Here is a 21524-nt window from a genome sequence, read left to right as displayed (position 1 = left end):
AGACACAATCAAAGCATCCCTAACAGATGGCCATCCAGCCTCTGACGCTCCTGAGAAGGGGGCTCAAAGAAGGGACTGTGACTTCCTTACATTTTGACGCTAGACTCCTGTTGATGCAGCCTAGAATTGCATTGGCTTTTTAAGCTGCTGTATCACATTGTTGGCTAAGTGATACTACCCGTTTGCACATCGTCTATTCATTTTGATAGGCAATATTGTAAAGTCAGTTCAGAGTGAAGGTAGGAGACATTGCCTTAGCTTGGAACGAGAATCAAGGTCTTTTATCCATACCTCACAACCTCTGAGGATGCCTGCCATAGATGTGGGCGAAACGTCAGGAGAGAATACTTCTGGAACATGGCCTTACAGCCCGGAAAACATACAACAACCCCAATCAAGGAATAATTATTTCCTAGTACCAAAGGTCTAATTGAAGTCAGTGTTGTTGTTTGTTGGAATCTCTAGGATCCAAATACCTTCTGGGTAGCCTTGGGCATGTCACACTGGATGCATCTACACTGTAGAATTAATGCAGATCGAGACCCTTTAGCTGCCGTAGCTCAAAACTATGGAATCCTGGGAGTTAGGGTTTTTCAAGCTTTCTCTACCAAAAGAGAGTTTAGGTCTCAACAAACCACAACTCCCAGGATTCCATAGTATTAAGCCAAGGCAGTTAAAGTGGTCTCAATCTGCATTAATTCTACAGTGTAGATGCATCCAGTGTGGCATGCGCAAGAGGTGGACCAAAGCCTTTTCTGCATTGCCATGTAAAATCCAGAATATCTGCTTTGAACTGAATTATATGACAGTGTAAAGTAAAGGTAAAGGTTTTCCCCTGACGTTAAGTCCAGTCATGTCTGACTCTGGGGGTTGGTGCTCATCTCCATTTCTAAGCCGAAGAGCCGGCGTTGTCTGTAGACACCTTCAAGGTCATGTGGCCTCTGGCATGACTGCATGGAGCGCCATTACCTTCCCACTGGAGCGGTACCTATTGATCTACTCACATTGGCATGTTTTTGAACTGCTAGGTTGGCAGAAGCTAGTGTTAACAGCGGGCGTTCATTCCGCTCCCGGGATTCGAACCTGGGACCTTTTAGTCCGCAAGTTCAGCAGCTCAGCGGTTTAACACACTGCGCCACCAGGGTCCAGGTCAAATCAAATAACGTGGATTATCTGCTTTGATAATCTGGATTATATGGAAGTGTAGAAGGGGCCCAAGTCAACCTCTCTCTGAACCAGTTGCCAAGAAATCTCAGGGACATCGTAACTCATAAGCAGCTTGAAAGCATACAATAAATTATGTGACTCGTTTAAAGTTCAGATTGCCTTCGTAAAGATTACATTGAGCCCAAAAGGTTTACATCAGAATCCAAGAGTATTCTGTTTCTTTGTGGTTTCAGCTTTGTCATCTTAAGTTAAAGGCTGTGGTTTGGGCTGCCTGGAAACTGCAATTTTTCCGGACAGCTCTTGGCATGCAGAAAGGTGCAACAATAAGCGTGGATCGAAATAAATTAAGGACAAAGGAAGGGTCTCCATCCAAGATTGGCACCGGAGGATATTTCTCTGCAAAAGATTGCCTTTTAATCGCTCCCTGGGTGAACTGGAGCTGTCACGCCAGGAGACCGTCCTCCCCACAAACCCCTCCGGCCGTGGCTTCTCGTTGACCCGCCTGCAATGCATCTGGCCCAGATTCGGTTTCCAGAAAACCCTAGAAGCTGCCTTGGCTCCCTGGGAAGCCCTAAGGAAGGAGGCAGGAAGGAAGGAAGTGATAACATGAATAAGAAGATGAATTTGCACGACCTAAGGCGGTTCTTAAGAACATAACTTCCCCTGGTAGAAGTTGGCACACATTCGTAGAATCAGAAGGGACCCCCAAAGGCCATCTAGTCCAGCCCATTGCCACGTAGGCATACAAAATGATAGCACTCCTAAGAAATGTTCATATATTTATTTATTTACAACATTTCTACCCCGCCCTTCTCACCCGAGGGGACTCAGGGCGGCTTACAACAACCGGCAAAAATTCAATGCCAAACAGATCAATAAAACAACAACACATTTAAAACCATTAACAACTATTCATAAAACACAACACATAAAATACATTAGTCAGCTAAAACATATATTTACTTAAAACCACTTTTCCAAGGAACCATTGCACATAAATAATAGTAAAAGTAAAAAAAAGGACTGTTATTATTTTTACTATTATTTTACAAATTACAACACAGATTTATATGTAAAATATGTCATTTATTTAAAACATACATTATTTAATATTACCAATATTACTATTTATTATTAAATTAAAACGTCATTTATTAAAACAGTTTAAAACTCTTACAATAAATATACTCTATAAATACTTATACATACAGTAGAGTCTCACTAATTCAAGCCTCACTTATCCAAGCCTCTGGATAATCCAAGCCATTTTTGTAGTCAATGTTTTCAATATATCGTGATATTTTGGTGCTAAATTCGTAAATACAGTAATTACAACATAACATTACTGCATATTGAACTACTTTTTCTGTCAAATTTGTTGTATAACATGATGTTTTGGTGCTTAATTTGTAAAATCATAACTTAATTTGATGTTTAATAGGCTTTTCCTTAATCCCTCCTTATTATCCAAGATATTCGCCTATCCAAGCTTCTGCCTGCCCGTTTAGCTTGGATAAGTGAGACTCTACTGTATATATATATTTTAAAAACACAACCACCCCGTGAATCTGGGCAAGGTGAATATGGGGGGTTTGGGGGTCACGATGTGGGGCATTTTCTCCAGCGCCTCCGCAAACCATGTTGCCAGACTTTTTCAGGGCTTCTTTCTCCCACTTCCAATCCCCCGTATAATAGGTCTCTATTAATCTCCTTGGTCTTGTTTCATGCTCATAGTGGGTTCCTTTTCTGATAGAAGTCTCATCTGATTCAAGGCTTTGGAGCTTCCAAGGGCAGATTCCTGATCTTTAATAATTGATATCTATAAGATGACTAGCTTTGCCCGGCCACGCGTTGCTGTGGCTTATGGGAATCATTTGTTGGCCAGGTGGAATAGCAGTCAATAGTCTTGCAGCCTCAAAGCCTGGCCTGTGCATTTTGGCTGAGGGAGTTGCTAGGACATGAAGGAGGCGGGGCTTAAAGGCAGCAAAGCCTACCTTTCTAACTGGCAGTTAGGGGGAGAAAGGCTCTTCCTCCTCCTCTGTAATTTGAACTATTTTTCTAGGGGTTTTTGATTGAAAGACATACCTTGGATGACTATGCCTTTTGTGGCCGAATTTGGTGTGAATGGGTTCAGTGTTTTTTTTGTTTACTCCATAGTAAAATGTCACATTACATTTATCTATATATATAAAAGAGTGATGGCATGACGGCAGTGGACAAAAGAACAAAAGTAAACACCCCACAACCTCGAAAATTGACAGCACAACCCCCCATCCATGCCTCTAGGTTGATACAACAAAAAGAAAAGAAAAATAAAGTCCTAATTAGAGGGAGAGGAATAATTGTTTTTATCCAATTGCTGCCAGTTAGAAGGCTAAGCTCCGCTCACTTGGTTTCCTAGCAACCCACTCAGCCCAGGGGACCCTTTTCCTTAACTATCACCAATTCCTCAATACTTTATTTCCCATACCACCATACTTCGCCACAGCAACGCGTGGCCGGGCACAGCTAGTATATATATATAGACTAGCTGTGCCCGGCCACGCGTTGCTATGGAGAAGTATGGTGGTATGGGAAATAAAGTACATTAGAGTCTCACTTGTCCAAGCCTCGCTTATCCAAGCTTCTGGATTATCCAAGCCATTTTTGTAGTCAATGTTTTCAATACATCGTGATATTTTGGTACTAAATTCGTAAATACAGTAATTACTACATAGCATTACTGCGTATTGAACTACGTTTTCCGTCAAATTTGTTGTAAACATGATGTTTTGGTGCTTAATTTGTAAAACCATAAACTAATTTGATGTTTAATAGGCTTTTCCTTAATGCCTCCTTATTATCCAACATATTCGCTTATCCAACGTTCTGCTGGCCCGTTTATGTTGGATAAGTGAGACTCTACTGTATATATAGACTAGCTGTGCCCGGTAAAGGTTTTCTCCTGACATTAAGTCCATTTGTGTCCGACTGTACACTGAAGTGGATTATATAGCAGTGTGGAGTCGGGATAATCCAGTTCAAAGCAGATAATATAAGATTATAAATGGCTTATATAGTTGTGTGGAAGGGCCTTGAGTCTACACTGACATATAATCCAGTTCAAATAAAATCTGTATTTTATAGGCAGTGGGGAAGAGGCCTAAGTGATGCCTAGCTCTGCCTGTTCCCTGGGCTGAGTGGGTTGCTAGGAGACCAAGTGGGCGGAGCTTAGCCTTTTAAATGGCAGCAATTGGATAAAAACAATTATTCCTCTCCCTCTAATTAGGACTTTATTTTTCTTTTCTTTTTGTTGTATGGACGTAGAGGCATGGATGAGGGGTTGTGCTGCCAAGTTTAGTGTTTCTGGGATGTGTAGTTTTGTTGTTTTGTCCTAGGCCAAAATTTCATTACCCTTTTATATATATAGATTGGCCATCTTAGGGTGCATTTACACCAGGCATGGGCAAACTTCGGCCCTCCAGGGGTTTTGGACTTCAACTCCCACAATTCCTAACAGCCTACCGGCTGTTAGGAATTGTGGGAGTTGAAGTCCAAAACCCCTGGAGGGCCGAAGTTTGCCCATACCTGATCTACACTGTACAATTAATGCAGATTGGCACCACTTGAACTGCCAAGACTCACTGCTATGGAATAAAGTAAACTGTAGAATTATTTGGCAAACAAGGCTAAGCCTGACATGGAATGTGGTCTCAAACTGTGTTAATTCTACAGTGTGTAAGAGTACCCGTTGCTCCAGTTTGTTGTTCACTTTCATCCTCATCATCTTTGACCTGGATTAAGTTAATCCTGTTACAGTCATCCCTCTGCATTCACTAGGGATAGGGACCCAAGGACCCAAGAATGTGACAAATCACAAAGAAAGGAAATTGCAGGGTTGTTGTGTGTTTTCCAGGCTGTCTGGCCATGTTCCAGAAGTATTCATTCTCTCCTGACGTTTTGCCCACATCTATGGCAGGCATCCACAGAGGTTGCGAGATATGGAGAAACTAAGCAAAGAAGGTTTATATATCTGTGGAAAGTCCAGGATGAGAGAAGAACTCTTGTCTTTTGGAGGCCAGTGTGAATGTTGTAATTAATCACCTCAATTAGCATTAAATGGCCTTCCCAGCTTCACCTCCTGGCCTGGGGGAATCCTTTGTTCAGAGTCGTTAGCTGCCCCTGATTTATTCATGTCTGAAATTCTTCTGTTTTTAGAGTGTTGTACCTTATTAGAGTTTTTAGAGTGCTGTACCAGGCCCAGGCTGGAGAGCAAGCCAGCTGCAACCAGCTGCAATGAATCACTCTGACCAGGTGGTCATGAGTTCGAGGCCCGCTCGGAGCCTATGTTTGTCTTGTCTTTGTTCTATGTTAAAAGGCATTGAGTGTTTGCCTATATGTGTAATGTGATCCGCCCTGAGTCCCTTTCGGGATGAGAAAGAAGGGCGGAATATAAATGCTGTAAATAAAATAAATAATAAATTATTTGCTGTCCGGATTTTAGAGTTTTATAAATACTCGTAGCCAGATTTTCATGGTTGAAATTGTCCGCATGCTTGTGGATTTCAGTGGCTTCTCTGTGTAGTCTGGCATGATAGACATTCACACTGGCCTCCAACAGACAAGAGTTCTTTCTCCCAACCTGGACATTATTCCACAGATAGATAGATATATAAAAACCTCACTTGCCTAGTTTCCAACAGACTTCCCAACCTTTGAAGATGCCTGCCATAGATGTGGGTGAAACGTCAGGAGAGAATGCTTCTGGAACATGTCCATACAGCCCGGAAAACACACAACAATCCTGTGATCCCGGCCATGAAAGCCTTCGACAACACAAAGGATATTTCACTTTTTAAAAAATTTGAGAGAACACTTCTTTAGAAATTTCTAGGTCTTCCAGGATGGGTCATTGATCAATGTCTGCTGCTATAGAATTGTACTGGACCTAGAGATTCCTATTATTATCATCATCATCATCATCATCATCATCATCATCATGATGCTTTCCTCTCTCAAAAGAGACTTAAAGCAACTAAAGAGGGGAGTTCTCTATAAATCTCTTGGTCCTTCAAGCATGACCAGAGGAGATTGCATTATAGTTACTGTATATACTCGAGTATAAGCCTAGTTTTTCAGCCCTTTTTTAGGACTGAAAAAAAAAAAAAAAAAAAAAACCTCCTCGGCTTATACTCGGATGAGGGTCCTGGTGGGCTTATATTGAGGTCGGCTTATACTCAAGTATATATGGTTTATTTATTATTTTTCTCTATTATTATTAGTATTGTTACATTTATTATTTTACTCTATTAATTATTATTATTCCATTTATTATTTTACTCTATTATTGTTGTTACTTTTACATTCATTTTACTCTATTTTATTATTATTAATGCATTAATTATTCTATATAAAATAATAAATAAAATTATTTATTATTTTATACCTCACAACCTCTGAGGATGCCTGCCATAGATGTGGGCGAAACATCAGGAGAGAATACTTCTGGAACATGGCCACACAGCCTGAAAGACATACAACAACCCTGTGATCCTGGCCATGAAAGCCTTTGACAACACATTTATTATTTTACTCCATTTATTATTACATTTTTTTTATTTTACTGCATTTATTATTATTATCATTATTACATTTATTATTTCATTCTTATTATTAAAAGGATACATAAGCACATTTACATTGAAGAAGATGAAAATAATGATTTAATCAGAGTTGAACAGTCATATCTTAAATCACAGTTTGATGTAAAGATTCAAAAACATTTAAACTACTGATGCCTCAATTAATGTAATTTTATTGGTATCTTGGCTTATACTGGAGTCAATGTTTTCCCAGTTTTTTTGTGATAAATTAGATGCCCCGGCTTATATTCGGGTCGGCTTATACTCGAGTATATACGGTACTTCCTTGTCACAACTCACACTGCTTTGTTACTGCTCTGCATGCAAGTGGAAATTGAGAATTTGGGTGTATAACTCTCATGTATCTCCACCATAATATATTGAATTAAAAAACATATATTCTATGCATACCTTCTGATCGTACCCAAAGATCCGGAAATAAATCTTTTTTTCCAATATACCACTTTACAGATGTTATGGTTGAGCCTTCGGGCTCCGATAATAGAAGAAGGGGGCATAAGACTCCTCGAGAGTCAGACTCTTTCGAGGAGCGTGAACGAAAACGGCTCCGGAATTTGTTTACAGACCCGACAGATGAGGACTCATTTGAGGGTTTTTCTGAGGGTTTGGAGGAAGAGATGGCCAGCTCGGAGGAGGATGACATGGAATGGACTCGTGTGAGGGAGGATTTGGGTGTTGGGGAAACAGGCAATGAAAGCATGGGAGGTGATTGGCGGGTTGCAGGATCAGACCCATGGACTGGCTGGAGGGATGGAGCAGGATCCACAGCTGGGGATGCTGTGGGGCGTAGTCAAAGGTGCTTTAGCTCTGATGAGGATGATGAGTTTGGGGCGCCTGGAATTGGGATGGCAGCTGACAGCGATGATGAGCTTGAACTGGGATAAAATGGGGTTTGGGACCAATGTCTAATTGCGTTGGGCAAGGTAATCTGGACGGACGCTTGGGCTTTTGTTGGGGAACTTCCTGAAGACGGGTGTGATTCGTTGCTGGATACCTTGGACCTCCGTCGTCTTTTTGACGGGCAATACCTACTCACACTGGATTGACGCTGGACTGACTGACTTCGATTCTGGATTATCCCTTCTGCTGCTTATCGGTGAGACCTTTGGATTCCTAGACGTCTACGTTTGGCTATTGACCTCTGGACCGGATTGGGACCCTGCTGACTGCCGTTTTCCTGACTGCTGAGCCTGGACCTGGATATCGTTGGCTGTTGAACCTTAAATTGAATCCTGACTACGACCACGTTTTCCTTCGCTGCAGGGAGGAATAAACAAGCCTGGTTTAGTCTCCTGCTGTTTCTGAGTAGCAGAGAGGAATCTGCTACCAGTCTGTTGTTTACATTCTGACTCCTGTTGATCCTTTGTTTGCATTGCTTGCCAGGCTGAAGTAAGCACTTTTGATTTAATCCGGATTATACTTCTGTTTAACCCGGTTTTTTTCCCTTTGAGTTGTTTAAGCTTAATCTGAGTTGTTTTTTGTTACCTATCACACTGAAGTCAAGTGTTTGCCCTGTTTTTTGTCTCCTACGGGCATTTTTAGTTTTGTAATCTCAATAAACTGAGTTTTGCTTTACTCACTGGCGTTCTGTCTCTGACAACAGATTTATTTGTTACCTTCAGAATCTAAGGGAGAATAGAATATCTAAATGGAGATATGCAAATAGTTGACCTAGCATTAATCTGCCCTTCTGGTGACTGTTGGAATTTGTATAGCAAAACACCGGAAAACTGCATTTGTCCTAAAAACGTCAGAATGGTTTAGGAAGATCTTGGACGGAGCAGGAAGAATAAAGTTCACTAGTTTTGCAAGAAATTGCTTAACTGCTCAAGCAAACAACTTTATGCAGAGGTGGTTTTTAGTTTTTTGACCTTTAGGATGAGGACATCTGGGGAAGTTGGATGTTGGGGTTTGGAGAAATGGTCATTGTGGAGTGTATATATACCTGTGGAATCATGTCCAGGGTGGGAGAAAGAACCCTTGTTTGTTTGAAGCAGTGGTTCTCAACCTGTGGGCTGCGGTCCAGCCGTGGGCCACGAGAATGAAAATCTTGTCGGTAACCCGCTTCATCTTTATTTATTTTTTAACATTAATTTCTTTCTGCTCCTTTCTGCAGATCTGAGCATTGCATTGGATAAACCACATCGACTCTAGATTAATAAATATTTTTGTGGACGAGCAGATGGCCACTACTGGATGGCATATGTTCTGTATCAGAAACTAGAGCTGATGTGGTCTATCCAATGCAGTCTGAATGGTGTATTATTTACCAACTTGAGTCTGGTGTTTTTTAATACTGGTAAGCAAATTTTTTCATGGTTTCCTTCTTTTTGTTGAAATTGTCCATGTGCTTCTTGTGGATTTCAATGGCTTCTCTGTGTAGTCTGACATAATAGTCATCAAGATTGGTCTAGAATTTCTGTGTTCTCAAATAATATGCTGTGTCCAGGTTGGTTCATCAAGTGCTCTGCTATAAATAACAAACACCACTCAGAAACAGGAGAACTCCAGAAAACAAGCAATGCAAGGGCCAGTTAACACCTCCCAAACAGAGGATGCCTCCAGGTAACAGTGCCCAGGCTGCCTCTGTGCAGATATCCTGACTCTGCAGCTTCATGGCCACTCAATGCTATTCAAGCATCTAATTGGAGCAGTCACACTTGCTTCAACAGACAAGGTTCTTTCTCCCACCCTGGACATTATTCAACAGATATATATATACTCCACTTGCTTCACTGCCAACAGAATTTATTTTTATTTACAGTATTTATATTCCTCCCTTCCTTTCACCCCGAAAGGAACTCAGGGCGGATCACAATGTACATATACTTGGCAAACATTAAATGCCATTAGACATACGACGCACACAGACAGAGACACAGAGGCTATTTAACATTTCCAGTTGCTGACTTCATGAGGGTATTCTCGATTCCGGCCACAGGGGGAGCTGCTGCTTCAACATCCACTGTGACACCGAGTCCTTGATGGAGTACTTCCTCATCTTCCAGCACACTTGCAACTGGACATTTTGACGATGATGTAAATTAGTTAAATTAGCCTCCCACATAAGTGGGCGGGCCCTAAATTTTCCTACTTGACAGATGCAACTGTCTTTTGGGTTGCTTAGGTAAACAACAAGTTGGGGCTATTAATGGTTGGGCATTCAATCCAACCTGGGCTTCGAACCCATGACCTCTTGGTCAATAGAGATTTATTGCAGCTGGCCCCTGAAGATGCCACTAGCCACAGATGCAGGTGAAACGTCAGGTGAAAATGCAGCTGGAACATGGCCATACAGCCCAAAAAACTCACAGCAACCTGGTCTTAGAAGTCTCATCCAGTTCTAGAAGTCAACAATTCTGAGATATTATTTGCCACCTTTGCCCTCTCCTCCTTAGCCGTTTGAAGAGTTTCAGAAATCATTCAACGTGGCTCTTTCTTTCTTTCTTTCTTTCTTTCATCTCTACAGAAACTATCTTTTTTCGCCTCCTTCCCTGACAGTGTCCCTGGCTCCGATCCAGAGTTCTTTATGTTCACCGTCAATTAGCTTTAGTAGTGCAAATCTGTTCTTTACACAGGATTTAAATTCCGCGGGGAGGTTCTTTAGCTTGTGTTTTGGCACCCTTGCTGTTTAATGTTCTCCTTTAACTTTACTCTGAGATGTTCGATTACAGCTGTACATGTTTGCGCTATAAATCTCCTTTGCATTGGCGATATTCCCTGATTATTCATTATTATTGATCTGTATTGCAAACTTATAGCATATTCCATTGTTGCCTTAAATCCTCGGTTCTCTTATTTCTCTTAATAAAGAATTAAAGCTTAACAGGATTATAGTCATTAGCCCGTATGCAGCAAAGGCCCAAATTCTATTAGTTAGGACCACATAGAGTAGACCAGTGTTTCTCAACCTGTGGGTCGGGACCCCTTGGGGGGTCTCGCAAGGGGTGTTTCAGACGGGTCGCCAAAGACCATCAGAAAACACATATTTCTGATGGTCTTAGGAACCCAAATCCTTCCAGTATTTTCTGTTGGTCATGGGAGTTCTGTGTGTCAAGTTTGGTTCAATTCCATCATTGGTGGAGTTCAGAATGCTCTTTGATTGTAGGTGAACTATAAATCCCAACAACTACAACTCCCAAATGTCAAGGTCTATTTTCCTCAAACTCCACCAGTGTTCACATTTGGGCATATTGAGTATTAGTGCCAAGTTTGGTCCAGATCCATCATTGTTTGGAATCCACAGTGCTCTGTGGATGTAGGTGAACTACAACTCCCAAACTCAATTTCAGTGCTCACCAAACCCTTCCACTATTTTTTGTTGGTCATGGGAGTTCTGTGTGCCAAGTTTGGTTCAATTCTATCTTTGGTGGAGTTCAGAATACGCTTTGTTTGTAGGTGAACTATAAATCCCAGCAACTATAATTCCCCAATGACAAAATCAATCCCACCCACAACCCCACCAGTTTTCAAATCTGTGCCAAATTTGGCCAAATTTGGTCCAGTGAATGAAAAGACAACCTACATATCAGATATTTACATTACAGTACATAACAGTAGCAAAATTACAGTTATGAAATAGCAATCAAAATAATTTTATGATTGAGTATCACCACAACATGAGGAATTGTATTAAGGGGTTTCACGATTAGGAAGGTTGAGAACCACTAGTGTAGACCCAATGAATCAACATTTAAATCTATTAATGTTGATCCAATGGTTCTGCAATATTATAAATGCCTTTTCATATTTGCACAATGGCACCAAACTGGTGGAGAGCTAATAGTAGCCGTCACACAGGACAGGATCTAAATTTGAAATGAACGTGAATTTCAACAGAGATGAATGCAAGATGTAATATCTAGGAATGAAAAAGGAAATGCCCAAATATAGGCCTGGTGACACCTGGCTTGGAAAGAGTTCAGCTGAAAAGACAATTGCATTCCTAAGTATTAGACACCGAATAAGACCAAGTTAATATTCCAAATGGAAGTTATTTTCCCAATTTAATTGTCCGCCAGCATCTTTCTGACATTCTTCTCTGAATGATCCTGTCTCAAAAAGCATGGTTAGTTTATTTATTTACAGTACAGTAGAGTCTCACTTATCCAACGTTCTGAATTATCCAATGCATTTTTGTAGTCAATGTTTTCAATATATTGTGATATTTTGGTGCTAAATTCGTAAATACAGTAATTTCTACATAGCATTACTGCGTATTGAACTACTTTTTCTGTCAAATTTGTTGTATAACATGATGTTTTGGTGCTTAATTTGTAAAATCATAACTAATTTGATGTTCAATAGGCTTTTCCTTAATCCCTCCTTATTATCCAACATATTCGCTTATCCAACATTCTGCCAGCCCGTTTATGTTGGATAAGTGAGACTCTACTGTAATTATATTCCTCCCTTTTGAGGGCAAATCACAATGTACACATACATAGCAAACATTCAATGCCATACAACATACAGACAGAGACAGAGACGAAGGCACAGAGGCAATTTAACATTTTCCAACTTCCGGCTTCATGAGAGTATGCTCTATTCCGGCCACAGGGGGCTGCTGCTTCATCATCCACTGTGACACCGAGTCCTTGATGGATACTTCCTCATTCCAAACACTGCTGGATGATTTTTTCTGGTGTCGTAAATTAGTTAAATTAGCCTCCCCGCATAAGCGGTACCTAAATCTCCTACTTGATAGAAACAACTATCATTCGGGTTGCTTAGGTCAACAACGAGCAGGGCTAATTTTTTAATGGTCAGGTGCTCACTCCGACACAGGCTGGCTTCGAACTCATGACCTCTTGGTCATAGTGATTTATTGTACCCAACCATTAAAAAATAGCCTGGCTCGTTGTTGACCTAAGCAACCCAAAAGATAGTTGCATCTATCAAGTAGGAAATTTAGGTACCGCTTATGCGGGGAGGCCAATTTAACTAATTTACGACACCATAAAAATCGTCCAGCAGTGTTTGGAATGAGGAAGTATCCATCAAAGACCCAGTGTCATAGAATTGTAAGGGCCATCCAGTCCAACCACATTCTATCAGGCAGGAAGACACCATTTAATCCTTCCCGACAGATGGCCATCCAGCCTCTTCTTAAAAACCTCCAGAGAAGGAGACTCGGCCAGACTCCCAGCCTATTCCATATTGAACAGCTCTTACTGTCAGGAGTAGACCAGGGAATCCAGATTACTGACCCGTTAAGCCGACTCTTATGTAAATCCCATTGCGTAAGCCTTCATGGCCCGGAGTCCATTAGATGCCCGAAGCGTTTTCCTTTGCTGGCCGGTACATATGGGTGCAGTGAGATGTGGTCAGAAGGAAATAACATGTACCAAAGATTTAAAAAAATAATACAGGCACTAAATATTACATAAAAGCTCTAAATAAAAATAGCCTGCCCTTGGGTGGCTCCCTTTATGTGTTTCTCAGACCCCTCCCGGCTTCTTCACCTGGGCTTTTGGGGCTCGCATCCTGCTCTTTGTTGGCAGCTTTTTCAACATTTCAGGGTTGTTTGAGTCACTTGGTTCTAGTTTTGTTGGGTTTTAGCCGCTGCGGTTTTAAACTTGTATTGCCAAGATTCTTGAGGATTCCTTTAGTCTTGGTACATTCATGAACCCCAGCTGAGGCCCGGTTGTGGAAAGACAACCGATACTATACATTTTTGAGAAATTCACAGAGTTGGAAGGAGCCCCAAAGGTCATCTAGCCCCACTCCTTGTCAATGCAAAATAGCAAAATCCACAAACTGTTTCCACATAATCTCTATGAAACCATTCAATTAAATTATTCTTATTTATTTATTTACAGCATTTATATTCAACCCTACTCACCCCAATCACATATACACATATACATAGCAAACATTCAGTGCCATTAGACATATGATATATATAGACAGACACAGAGGCAATTTAACATTTCCCAGCTTATTATTATTTTATTATGACACAGCAAACAAGATAGACATGCTGGATTTTGCATCACAAAATCACAAGTCGAACACTTCCCAAGTGTCTAGGACTGTGTGATGTATTTTCAGATGATGTGCGCAGATCCCAGCAGGGTGGCCTTTTGCAGTTGGCAGATCGTAATCCTGTCAATGTCTATTGTTTCCAAATGCCGGCTGAGATCTTTTATGACACAGCAAACAAGATAGATATGCTGGATTTTGCATCACAAAATCACAAGTCCAACACTTCCCAAGTGTCTAGGACTGTGTGATGTATTTTCGGATGATGCGGGTGGCCTTTTGCAGTTGTCAGATCGTGATTTTGTCAATGCCTATTGTTTCCAAATGCCGGCTGAGATCTTTTGGCACGGCACCCAGTGTGCCCATCACCACCGGGACCACCTGCACTGGTTTCTGCCAGAGTCTTTGCTGTTCCATCTTGAGGTCCTGAGAGCGGCTGAGTTTTTCCTGTTGTTTTTCGTCAATGCGACTGTCACCTGGGATGGCAACATCAATGATCCAAACCTTTTTTTTTTCACAACTGTGATGTCTGGTGTGTTGTGTTCCAGAACTTTGTCAGTCTGGATTCGGAAGTCCCACAGTATCTTTGCGTGTTCATTCTCCAATACTTTTGCAGGTTTGTGATCCCACCAGTTCTTTGCTGCAGGGAGGTGGTACTTGAGGCATAAGTTCCAATGAATCATTTGGGCCACAGAATTGTGCCTCTGTTTGTAGTCTGTCTGTGCAATTTTCTTACAGCAGCTGAGGATATGATCAATGGTTTCGTCGGTTTCCTTGCACAGTCTGCATTTTGCGTCATCAGCTGATTTTTCAATCTTGGCCTTAATTGCCTTTGTCCTGATGTCTTGCTCCTGGGCTGCAAGGATCAGGCCTTCTGTCTCCTTCTTCAGGGTCCCATTCGTGAGCCACAGCCAGGTCTTCTCCTTATCAGCTTTTCCTTCAATGTTGTCAAGGAACTTTCCATGCAATGTTTTGTTGTGCCAGCTGTCAGCTCTAGTTTGTAGTGCGGTTTTCTTGTACTGATTTTTTGTCTGTTGTGCTTTGAGGAGTTTCTGATTTTTGACTTCAATCAAAGCAGGTTCTTCACTTTGCTTTACATATTCTGCCAGGGCATGTTCTTCTTCTTTGACTTGTAAGAGTCCTCTGCCCCCTGATCTTCTAGGCAGATATAGCCGGTCAACATCACTGCGAGGGTGCAGTGAATGATGAATGGCCATGAGTTTTCTTGTTTTTCTGTACAAATTGTCCAGTTCTGCCTGTGTCCAATTTATAATGCCAGCAGTATATCTTATGACAGGTATGGCCCAGGTGTTTATGGCCTTGATGGTGTTGCCTCCATTGAGCTTGCTTTTGAGAATTTTTCTGACCCTTTGTGTGTATTCTTTGCTGACCACAGTTTTCACATGCTCATGCTTGATGTTGTACAGCTGTAATATGCCCAGATATTTATAGGCCTCTGGCTGGTGACACTTTATTGTTTGACCATTAGGCATATTTATGCCCTCACTTTCAATGATTTTTCCCTTCTTCAATGCCACTGTCGAACATTTGTCCAAGCCAAACTCCATGCTGATATCAGTGCTAAAAATTCAGACAGTGTTAGTCAGAGACTGGATTTCAGTTTCCGTTTTCCCATACAGCTTCAGGTCATCCATGTACATCAGATGCAAAATTTTGTGAGATGTTTGATAGCCGAGATTTGTTTTTTGTAACATTATTATTATTATTATTATTATTATTATTATTATTATTATTATTATTATTATTATTTGACTGGGTTGCTGTTAGTTTTCTGTGTCATTTGACTATGTTCCAGAAGCATTCGCTCCTGACGTTTCACCCACATCTATAGAAGGCTTCCTCAGAGGTTGTGAGGTCTGAGGATGTCTGCCATAGATGCAAGAAAAACATCAGGAGAGAATGCTTCTGGAACATGGCAAATACAGCCCGGAAAACTCACAGCAACCCAGTGATTCTGGACATGAAAGCCTTCAACAACACATATTATTTGATTGTTTGACTAGGATTTGGGAGGCTATTCTTGAGTTCCTTCAAGTTCTTTCCAACTTATGGCAACAGAGTACTGAAAAACCTGACCGTATCCTTGCCAATTCTTGCAGGGAAGTGATCCAAATCGACCAGTTCCTAAAGGAGACGGCCGCCCGCGAAGCCAACGCCAAAGTCCGCCTCCAACAATTCATCGAGGAGCTCCTGGACCGCGCCGACCGAGCAGAGAAGCAACTGCAAATCATCAGCAGCAGTTGCGGGACGACTCCCAATTGCAGCCTGGGCCGGTGCAGCGTCCCAGGGTCCAAAGGCTCTGGAAGACCGGTACTTATCATCATCATCATCATCATCATCGTCTCATTATCATCATTATCATAGTCTTCTATTTCTTTGGTGGGTTCCCATCCAGGGGCAAGCATGGATTCGAACCCAGGTCTCCAAAGACCTAGTCTAACATTCAGCCTACCAAATTATGTGATCCTTGATATTTCTGTCTGCAGACTTTGCTCTGCTCAAAGCCAGATTGGCCCACCTCCGTCCCTGTGCAGCTGCCCGTTCCTATTTGTAATGATGGAATCGATAGAATTATACATCTCGGTTCTTCTTAATAGGGCAATTAAATGCAATTGGCAACTTTCATCCAGAAAACAGCACCGAAAATCCGCCACCCTCCCCGCTGCAATTGTTAATCATTCTAGACCCGGATAGAAAAGCCATTTGTTACGTTATAGATCCATTACCATATTGACATTTGCATCAAACCACATGGATGGTTTTAATTGAAAATTATACAGCATAGAACCGTTCTTGGGGCCTTTCCACACCATGTTGGCCCTGCAATTGGCTAACATTCCATAGCATTGAAACACAGCAGTTAAAGTGCTATCAGACTGTGTTAATTCTGCAGTGCAGATGCATCCAGGGACACCTTTGCTTTCTGGTGGTTCAGTGCGTTCAAACCAACATTATTTTTAAAACATTGTGTATAGAATTACCTTCAATCTGTACGTATAAGGTGTATAGGTAAAGGTAAAGATTTTCCCCTGACGTTAAGTCCAGTCGTGTCCAACTCTGGAGGTTGGTGCTCATCTCCATTTCTAAGCCGAAGAGCCGCCGTTGTCCTTAGACACCTCCAAGGTCACGTGGTTGGCATGACTGCATGGAGCGCTGTTACCCTCCCACCGGAGCGGTACCTATTGATCTACTCATATTTGCATGTTTTCTGTCTGCAAGGTTGGTAGAAGCTGGGGCTAACAGCAGGAGCTCACTCCGCTCCCCGGATTCAAACCACCAACCTTTCGGTCAGTGAGTTCAGCAGCTCAGCGGTTTAACCTGCTGCGCCACCGGTGACTCCAATATAAGATGTATACAAAACATGCATTTCATATTTGAGTCCATCTCCAAGATATTTTGTGATGCATATACAGTAGAGTCTCACTAATCCAAGCTAAACGGGCCGGCAGAAGCTTGGATAAGCGAATATCTTGGATTATAAGGACTGATCAAGGAAAAGCCTATTAAACATCAAATTAGGTTATGATTTTACAAATTAAGCACCAAAACTTCATGTTATACAACAAATTTGACAGAAAAAGTAGTTCAATATGCAGTAATGTTATGTTGTAATTGCTGTATTTATGAATTTAGCACCAAAATATCACGATATATTGGAAACATTGACTACAAAAATGGCTTGGATTATCCAGAGGCTTGGATAAGCGAGGCTTGGATTAGTGAGACTCTACTGTATATGCATATGTGGAGCCCCCGGTGGCACAGCAGGTTAAACCGCTGTGTTGCTGAACTTGCAAACTGAAACTTCGCAGGTTTGAATCTGTGGAGCGGAGTGAGCGCCCGCTGTTAGCCCCAGCTTCTGCCAACCTAGCAGTTCGAAAACATGAAAATGTGAGTAGATCAATAGGTACTGCTCCAGCGGGAAGGCAACAGTACTCCATGCAGTCATACCTATGGCCACATGACCTTGGAGGTGTCTATGGACAATGCCGGCTCTTCGACTTAGAAAAGGAGATGAGCACCAGCCACCAGAGTCAAACACAACTGGACTTAACATCAAGGGAAACCTTTACTTTTTATATGCAGACATTCTAAAATCCGGAGAAAAATCCAAAACACTTCTGGTCCAAAGCGTTTTGAATCATGGATTATCAACCTGTACTCTCAAATATAACAAGTTAAAAAGTCCTTATAAGTTCTGGTTGCAAGTGGGAAGAAATATTTAACTCGAGTGATATTTATGAAGAATTGGGTACCAAGAACACTTTTCCTGTTTTGCAGAGAGACAGACATTCGGTTCCTGGTGCCACGGCCAACAGTTCCTATGCCAACCAAAGGTCTTCGTCCAGTACTGGGTAAGTCATTGCCTGGCATGTCCGACTCTGCATTTCTAGCCACGTTCTTCTTTTTTCTTTTTATTAATCTCACCTTTAGGAGCATTTCCAAGATAGGAAACAAGGCTAGGAAACCTACAGCCTTCCAGATGATGTTGTTGGCTAGGCTGGCTTGGGCTGATGGGATATGCAGTTTATATACTCTCCAATATTTCGCCGATGAAAACCAGGCAAGCCATATTGGGGTATGGACCAAGAAGGCAAAAGGAACAATACACAATCTAGGAAAGGCTGCAGCAGTTTGCCTTTGTGTGCAACTTTGTCTTATCTTTTTATCCATGTATTTTAACTGTGGCTGGACCTACGTTACTATATAATGTAGTTTGAAATTGCATTATCTGGTCAGTATAGATCCATATAATGCAGTTTAAATGCATAAAACTGTCAGCGTGGGGGTCAGGATGCATGCTGGGTGGGTTTCTTCAAGCTCCATCAATCATCTTCTCCAGCACCCTGATGAATTGGTTGCAATCATCTGCCACACCAATTCCTCTGTTCAATGTCAGACTCAAACACATCCGTAGTCTGAAGTCCAAACATTTATTTCAATATCTACAAACATATTTACAAAGCATAGCAAAAGCCATCGCTCTGAGCTGGCATTTCTCTTCAGCCTCTTCGCTCGGCAAGCACAGCTCAACACACACAGAGATAAGAAACACATTCCTCAGTTCGAAGGAAGTTCCGACCTCCAAAGCCGGAAATCATGCCTGATAGGTCACAGCAGGCTGTCTGTCAAAACTAGCCTGCTGTTAACTGTTTCATTACTGAAACACACACTCTTGCAAAACAGCAGAAACACTTAATTTTACATTTCATACACATACAACCATAATCCAACAAAAACCTCATTATATTGGTCTGCAGTGACCATATAATGCAGTTCCAAACAGATCCAGCCTATGTTGTATCCTGCCTCAAGCCTTGAGGAGAAGCAGATAAGAAATTACCGTATATACTCGAGTATAAGCCAAGTTTTTCAGCCCTTTTTAAGGGCTGAAAAAGCCCTCCTCGGCTTATACTTGAGTGAGGGTCCTGGCCAGCTTATATTTGGGACAGCTTATGCTCGAGTAAATACTGTAATCAGAGTTGGACAGCCTTATCTTAAATTACAGTTTTATGTTAATATCCAAAACATTTAGCCTCGATTAATGTAATTTTATTAGTATCTGTTTTTAGTTTTTAGTTTTTAAAATTTACCAGTAGTAGCTGCATTTCCCAATCTTGTCTTATACCTTAGTCGATAAGTTTTCCCAGGTTTTTTTGTAGTAAAATTAGATGCCTCGGCTTATATTCGAGTCGGCTTATACTCGAGTATATATGGTATTATTGTTATCATCATCATCATCATCCTTGTCATTATTATTATTATTATTATTATTATTATTATTATTCAGAGGCAAAAGAAAGGGGATTCTCTGAAGATAACTGCTCTGTAAAGAATGCTAAAATGAAAATATCATTGTTATAATTAAATTTGCACAACGGTTACTGGTCTGACCCAGTGCATACCAGTAGAAATTATATCCAGACATTGCTTCTCACCCAGTATTATCTATGGCAAAAGTAATATTTCTGCACAGAAATTATGTTCTCTTTGCCAAAAAATCCTGTTTTCTGCATAGGAAACCTTCTTGCCATTTTCCATGCATAAAAAAACCCCAAGTGCATGTTTTTGCAGAGAATAAATCAAGAATTAAGACTAGTCATCAAGCTTTTAATGACTTTCTACCAGTAAGGAGAAAAATTGTGAAATTACGCCTTTCCCGCCTGCGAGAATGGATTTTATGAAGATTTAGATCCTTACCTAGAGGACGAGAAAAATGACATTCAGCTACTCATTGAAACACATCTTTTTATTTAAATATATGCAGCTCATTTGTTCTCTGCCGATATTCCTTGTCTAAGAAAGAAAAAGGTCCCTAAACGGGGAAGTTTGCAACTACCCCCCACGCTCAGGCTTCAGAAAATGAGTTAAGAAAATGGATCATTTAGCTTAAGTAATGAAGAGAAAGAGATGCCATTCAAGGTGAGAAAGCGGGAGTGCTGGATTCGTCTTCATAGAATGCTAGAGTGGGAAGGGACCCCAAAGGACATCCAGTCCAACCCTATTCTGTGTTAGGGATTCTTTTTCAGAAGAGGAAGGGGAGCAGGAAAATGTTCATGAGTCGGAATCTGAGGAGGAGATTTTGCAAGTACCCACATTTCAGGAAAGGTGAAAGGAAACTGAGCAAAGATGTCATTCAGCTAGAATAGCTGCCAGAAATGCAGCCAAGTGATTGGGAACCACCCTAGAAGCTGTGAGGAAACTCAGGGCTATAAATCAGAAGCAGGCGCGGTCAGCTCTTGCTGGTAACAAAATGACTCTAATGCCTAAGCCTTCGCTCCCCTTGTGCCTGCATCGAGTCTGCATCTGGGAAACTACTCCTAAGGATTTATTGCTGTTTCTTTGTCTGAAGTAAGACTGGATACCTTCTGTTTTCTCAAACTGGACACAGGGTTATTATTCCAGGTGAGGTCCAACCAAAGCAGAAGAGAAGGAGACTATAACTTCCCTCCATGGTCACCAAACTCCTATGGATGCAACCTAGAATCGTATTGGCTTTATTAGCTGCCGCATCACACTGTTTGCTCATGTTCATCTTGTGGTCTACTAAGACACCTTTCACATGGTGTCCACCACCATCCCTCCCGACTTAAAGATTTCCGTTCTGAACGTTCATAGAATCATAAAGCTGGAGGAGATCTCAGGGACATCCAAGCCCTCCTGACAGATGCCCATCCAGCCTCTGTTTTAAAGCCACTATGTTCATAGAATCATAGGAATTGATCACATGAGCCATCTAGTCCAACCCCCTCCTGAACGATGCGTATGTATGTACTAAATGTGCAAATCTTCTCACAATACGAAATATAAGATAATATCACTAAAGTAGGGTTGTATGTTTTCTGGGCTGTATGGCCATGTTCCAGAAGCATTCTCTCCTGATGTTTCGCCCACATCTATGGCAGGCATCCTCATCCTCAGTGTGAATGTTGTAACTAAGCCAGGAGATGAAGCTATTCAATGCTAATTAAGGTGATTAATTACAACATTCCCACTGGCCTCCAACTGACAAGAGTTCTTCTCTCACCCTGGACTTTCCACAGATATATATAAACCTTCCTTGCTTAGTTTCTCCATACCTCACAACCTCTGAGGATGCCTACCATAGATGTGGGCGAAACGTCTGGAACATGGCCATGCATCCCGGAAAACATACAACAACCCTGTGATCCTGGTAATGAAAGCCTTTGACAACACAATGAATAGTTT

At 41.5% G+C, this 21524-nt stretch overlaps 1 protein-coding gene across 1 annotated transcript in view; it reads left to right on the top strand.

Moving 5' to 3' along the window:
- Positions 1 to 21524, top strand: part of fbxo41 (F-box protein 41) — a 115052-nt gene that overhangs the window by 46208 nt on the left and 47320 nt on the right. The window contains exons 3-4 of the mRNA XM_062981493.1: positions 15914 to 16124; positions 18096 to 18169. Of these exons, the coding sequence (XP_062837563.1) occupies positions 15914 to 16124; positions 18096 to 18169 (285 nt within the window). The remainder of the gene's footprint in view (positions 1 to 15913; positions 16125 to 18095; positions 18170 to 21524) is intronic.

This window comes from Anolis carolinensis, chromosome 5 (assembly GCF_035594765.1).
Source record: "Anolis carolinensis isolate JA03-04 chromosome 5, rAnoCar3.1.pri, whole genome shotgun sequence".
NCBI classification, from domain to species: Eukaryota; Metazoa; Chordata; class Lepidosauria; order Squamata; family Dactyloidae; genus Anolis; species Anolis carolinensis.
Note: the sequence above shows the minus strand (reverse complement) of the source record. Positions and strands in the feature narration are given on the sequence as shown.